Source organism: Trachymyrmex septentrionalis, unplaced genomic scaffold (genome assembly GCF_001594115.1).
Source record: "Trachymyrmex septentrionalis isolate Tsep2-gDNA-1 unplaced genomic scaffold, Tsep1.0 scaffold211, whole genome shotgun sequence".
Classification (NCBI taxonomy): domain Eukaryota; kingdom Metazoa; phylum Arthropoda; class Insecta; order Hymenoptera; family Formicidae; genus Trachymyrmex; species Trachymyrmex septentrionalis.
The window spans coordinates 208639-214982 of NW_017305299.1; the positions used below are offsets into that span (position 1 = coordinate 208639).

At 36.3% G+C, this 6344-nt stretch overlaps 1 protein-coding gene across 1 annotated transcript in view; it reads right to left on the reverse strand.

Annotated features, from left to right (window-relative positions):
• The window catches only part of LOC108748130 (A disintegrin and metalloproteinase with thrombospondin motifs 7-like), a 13310-nt gene extending 9644 nt beyond the window's left edge, over nucleotides 1-3666 (reverse strand). Inside the window, exons 1-3 of the mRNA XM_018486157.1 lie at nucleotides 3529-3666; nucleotides 2810-3185; nucleotides 196-355 (exon numbers count right to left, since the gene is read on the reverse strand). Of these exons, the coding sequence (XP_018341659.1) occupies nucleotides 196-355; nucleotides 2810-3185; nucleotides 3529-3629 (637 nt within the window). The 5' untranslated portion in view covers nucleotides 3630-3666. The remainder of the gene's footprint in view (nucleotides 1-195; nucleotides 356-2809; nucleotides 3186-3528) is intronic.
• Between the last annotated feature and the right edge of the window lie 2678 nt (nucleotides 3667-6344).

Genomic DNA, 6344 nt, shown 5'->3' on the forward strand with positions numbered 1-6344 from the left:
AGGCTGAGAACTACATCATCTCGAGTTTAAGTGAAATGTTTAAAATGGTTAAAATTAAAAAATGATGGGGATATGCCAGGCAATTCGTAGCTTCGCGCGTTCAATTTCCTAACTTTATTCAAAATTAATACTTTCAGGAAGAAGGGAACAGAGAGAAATAAGAATGTATTGGAAAATATTTGAGGAGATACCAACCGCTGGTCCCGCAATGTCTTTTCGACACGGTTTGCCCTTTCTTTTCGTGCGGCGCATCTCGTTTGTAAGCCACGTGAACGTGTTGGCCGTCGGACTCGGGCTCCGCCTGATACACTGGCTCGATGAAGTACCGTCCGTGATTAGTTTGCACGTAGCCAGCCTGCGCGCGAGAGGTGTTATCGATAATAATATGAAATAAAGTATCGACATTCGTTTTTACGCATGACGTATCAGTTGGCTGACGTAAAGTCGCTACGTTGCGAAATTTTCATCTCGCGTGTTAAAGATCAGCGTTGTTTTTTACGACTGGCGTATAAAATTAAGTGTGTCAAATATATTGTGAATTTTTTTCTCGTTATACAACGTTAAGATTTATGAATAGTAAAATTTTGGAAGAAATTCTATCTAGTTGGTTATTAATTTCAACATTTCGCCAGACTTACACCAGACTTCATGTCGAGAGATACCTTCCCAGTACGATATAAATATGTTATATATAAATGTAATGTAATGTAGAGACTAAAACTGGATGATATTTAAATAGACATCATATTGGAAAAGGCCAAACGCGTCACATTTCACGTGACATTTCGATCGATTCGCGCCGTTCCATCATTTAGACCCAGTTTCACAACTCACGGTTAACTCTTAACAGAGGTCCAACTTGTTTCTCATCTCTTTCCAATTGTGTAAAATTGAAAAGAGATAATGAACAAGTTGAACCTCGGTTAAGAGTTAACTGTGAGTTGTGAAATTAGGCCTGTTAGAAACGTTTACGTAGAAACCCTGCATTTAACAGGTCGCCTGTTACGGACGCGAATGTCGTTCACCGATTCATTTCGCCGCAAATTCGCGTGACCGGCGGAAAATCATAGATGATAATCACGCTCTCGGCATGCGGCTGTACGTTTAATAAAATCAACCAGGCATTTCATCCGTTTCGCGTAGTTTGCACTTTATCTGCACGCGTAATCGTTCGCTTTGCAAATAACGAGCTTGAAAATAACGAATCGCGACAGAAAACTACTTTCGAGGCTATTGAGGGTGTCGCAGAGTACAACTATTGGCAACGTGTGTATTCAACGCAAATATGGAGCTCGTACGTGATGTAATCGAGAAACTCAATTTTTCTTAATGCCGGTACAATCGAGCTGTAGTTGTATCAAAAAGGTATGCTTTACGAAAGTATCGACAGCGTGCTCACAGCTGTGATACGCGATTCTTACTATCGTCCATTTTATTTTTCGGAAAAAGTCACCTAATCGAACGGACGATATGCAAGTGGCCGAAGTACAGCGTGTCAATGAATATTGCGTCACTATAGCACCGCGATTAAATGCCGCTGCATGACACACGTTACGTTTCACTGCGCGCTCGTAGTTCACCCAGGATCGACTCTTTTATAGTATTACGCACTTAGAAACGTGTATGTTGATAAATTCATTTGCATGTAAATCGATGCGCATTGCCCTGCAATGTCATCGATTGTACGCGTTTATCGATCTATTGCTATTTTCGCGACGATCGCAGACGCTGAAATATGCGAGGGAGAAAATGGCAATTCTAAGTTTAGTAAAAATTAATGAAATTTGCAAGCGCGATATAAATCATATCATGATATATAAATCTAGATCAGCTAAAATAGCATCGTTTATCTCTGTAGATATTTAGTATACGAGTAGATGTTTAGCGACCTGAAAATATATGTTGTAGTAAAATAACCTTTAGCATCACCTATCAGGATGCTTTATTATAAATGGCAATCACATCACAAGCTTTTGAATATTCAAAAGCTGCATTCTACCTCTAATATTATTGCGTCGAGCTTGGTGAACGTAAAATGTGAGAGAATATCGTCATGAAAAATGTCACATAACATTCGCATCGAATTTCGCCGGGATTTAGGGAATGTTCCAGCACAACCTTTCTACAATATTCGTCCGACTGCATTCGCGAGTCTTCTCTTGCTTCGTTAACGTTAATCTCCCGAAGGAATCCATGGAACGCATTATATGCACCAACCACACTCGTAGCCACTTCGAAATTCTGTTCCATCTCTCTAGCTCGCAACTCTCTCATCAAAATTAATAACGAGCCATGCGAATTGCAAGCGTGAAGATTAAAATCCGACGCTATCGAACGTTACGTCAATCTGGACATTCAATCTGGCTGAATTAATTAATTTTCACGAAGAGACAAATAAAATCATCAAATCGCGCAATTATATTAATTAATTTATCTTTGAACGTGTAAACAATTAATTAATATAGCATCTCTGCGAAACGTAATAAGTATATCACGCTCTCTAAATTCTTTGGAATGATATCTCATTTGGAAAAATGAAACATGAGCCAGTGTTGAAAAAACAGAGGCTCAATTTTCAATCCTAAGAATGATTTCACTGTTTAAAGTGAAATTTGCGAAGCTCTAAAATTTTACAAAGCGAATTTTCTTTTCCATACAAACTAATTAAGACGCAATTCACAAAAAGTCCTTCATCGAAGGACATCTGTACTTTAAGCCGCGTAATTTATTGCAACGAGGCATGGGTGTGTCCGAGATTCTTTTTTTGGTTCGTTAGCATCGAGAGAGCTGTAATATATATTATACTAACCACACCGTCGCACAAAGACAGAGCCGCTCGGGAATTGGCGTGGCCCCGAACAATACCGCGATAGTGACACTGCTGATCGGACGCCTTTTTGAATCTCAAGCCCTTGTTGAGATTAGTGCTAATACCGGCGCCCCGTGTCTCCACCACCATGTCGGGCGAGATGAATTCATGGTACGGGCTGAGCTCCACGTGGTGATCGATCTGGTTGAAGGGTAGCACCAGGTGCAGTTTATCGGTCGGCCCGAGGGATCGCTTACCGCGCTCGCTGATCTCACGGCGGTTATAGAAATTCGGTAGAGAATACGTGCTGAAGCTACCATCTGCGAGCACTCGCTTCGGTACCAACAGCTCTGGCTCATGGATGTCTCGGGTAAACCTGGATCGTTTGTTTAAAAGGACCAATTACGTAACAATGAATGTTCCAAATAGCGCACACAGCGCTTACAAAGCGTTAACGAAGCGCTGAAAAAAAGGGCATTTTTAGCGTTTTGTTTAACGCCACTTGAGGTTGCAAATAAAACGGCACTTTGTAAACTTTTCAATTCTTTACGAATTTTATCGCGCATCCCTTCTAAATTTGAAAGATTGTTAAATAGCCCTTAGCCTTATCTTCCGTCATAATTGTAAGTCTTTGTAAGTCCAACGAAAACACATGAGTTTAGTACGGATTTCGTCGCGGTAAGAAATTGACAGCGATTATGAAATGCAAATGCACTTACCTACCGTGATATACATTTCCGGGCGCGTTGGTGTATTTTTCGAGCAGACCGCCATCAATAGTCGCGACGAAAAGCGTCAGAAGTACCAGGAATACGATCATTATGACTGGCGAGTACTAAATCAGCTTCAATACGTGCCTGAAGTTGCCGGATGTCGATGAACAGCGAAGGAGCGAAGTTGTTTCGCGCGAGCACATCCGGTTATATCGCGTATACAGTGACCGGAAATGCAAGCGCTTTATTTACGCATCGATCCGACTAATGACATTAATAACCCAATTAAAATGCAATAGCATGGTTGGGAATATGCATGTACATGCATGTATATTAATATATTCATACATATTTCATATTCTGTGATAAAATATTTTGTGATTGTATCGTATATATAATTACAATAAAGTAATTCACGAGCTCCTATATGCAAGAAAGAGAAAAATAAAAGAGAGAGAGAGAAAGAAAGAAGAAAGAGAGGAGAGAGAGAGAGAGAGAGAGAGAGAGAGAGAGAAGAGATACTGATCAAAATATTAATTTAAATTAAAGTAGATTTGAGAGAAATCAATCAAAATCAACAAAAAATATATTATAATTTACATTACACAAAGCAGTATGAATCAAAAATATAGAACGCTCTATATTCCTGATTCATACTGATTCGTGTAATGTAAATTATGATGACATAGATATTTTTGATATCTATATCGATTTTCATTGATTTCTCTAAATGCCCACCGAAATGCGACCGAAATGTGCAAATAAATCTCAGCGCGATATATACAGTAATAAAAAATATTATTGAATATATTCTAAGAAATATTGAAATGAATTTCTCGTTATCATTATGAATAACACTGAATAATACATTCACCAAGAGAGTTTTCATTTATAAATATAATATTATGCTCAAATTGATATTATTCATATTGCATATTTTTATGTAGATATGGAATTGATGAAGACAGAAAAAGACTAATACAAAAATTAAGCTTTTAGTGGCGTGCAAATTTCGTTCGTTACAAAGTCATTTTTCAATCGGGCATTGAGAAAGCGATCCTCAATTTTGCAGTATTACGATATTCAATACTGCATGCTCGTTACGTCGTTCAGGCCTTATTCAGCGAACTCTCTCGACTGCGTTATTGGAAAACGGAGAGAAGCGTAACAGACGAATTGAAACCTAAAAATTCGTGTGAACGATTCGGGGTGGTTGTACGACATTTAGATTTTACAGAAGGATGAATCATGTTTAAGAGTTAAGAGCCACGTACTACAGAACGTGAATATTATCATTCGCATTATCGACAAAGGCATTCATCCAATTTTACGCTTAGCTTTGCAATAAAACGGCATTTTGCGTACACTTGTTGCACTTGGTTTAACGCCAATGTTAAAAAAAAGGATGTCAAGAGACGTCTTTATGGTTCCTTTAGTGGATCGTGAAACAAAAAGATAATGAATGAATTTTAATTTAAAAAGTGACAAGGTTCCTAAGAATAAAATTTGAAAAATAAGTTAAAAGATAGGTTAATAAGTCTAGTTAGGCTGTTTTTGCTAATAAATCTGTATTAAAATATCAATCTTATAATAATAGGTTAGTGTACGTACATATATAAACCGTCGAAATGGTCAAACTAATGAAATTATGAATAGTTCAAACCACATGTATTATGATTATTGTAACAGTGTAACCTTTAATTATATAAATTCTTCGTTGAATATTCTATTCGTAGATTTAGTGAAAACTCAATTCCTCAACATTCTATAATGTAGAATACTGTAGGCCATTGCATGGCCTACAGCGATGCTCCAAAAAAATCAAAAATCTTCACATCACATTACAATACTTGCAAATTTATTTAATTGCTAGGTCTTTCGAAAACGTAGGCATTTGGGCGACGAGTTATTAAACATACGGAACGAACTCTTGTAAATCGTTTAAATTATTTAATATATTCCCTAAAATCATTACAAAATAACAAACTATATACATTATTAATTTCCTAAACCTACATAACAAACTGTATGTACACATTATTAATTATTATGCACAAATTATGTATACTATTATTGCATGCGTTAATTAAATAAAATAAGAGATTATTAAATGAAACTGATAATATCAAACGTCCAAATGAAAAACTTAGTTATAGAAACATTATTAATTGTTAGACATCCCATCATTTCAATAGCAAAGGATATTCAGATAGTGAATAAAAGTTTCTCTTATCATCAACAGACCGGTAATAATAAGTGAAACACTTGCAATCGCACTTTGCTCTATAAAAATTTTTATCATTAAACTTACATTAAAAACAATGTTATTTAATGTAAATAATCGAAATGGTAGATATTATATTTCCTAATATTACATCCATATATTATTATAGGTATCTCAGTATAAAAAGAGAGAAGAATGATCTAAGTTTATATTTTCTAGTAAAAGAATAATTTTGAAATTAAAAAATTATCAAAATTTAGAATTAAAATATTAGTATTATGACAAATATTACAATTTTTCAATAAAAAAAACAAACAATTAGTGGGATCCTAATAGTTTCAAAAATATCGGGTTATGTCCGAATCGGGCCAAATATGGACCGAATCGGCCTTCGAGGCAGGTCTGATAGTTTAATCTTAGTTTATTTTTTGGCTGCATCAAGCAAGCAAGAACAATCGATGCTTTGTTATCCGTTGCTTGAAGCCAGTAAATCAGAACGCTTCCACGGACGCCGCTTCTTTACCTGCGCGAGAACCAGCAAGAATGGCGCATAGGTAATCGATGACTTTGCATATAAAACATAATAATAACATCATAA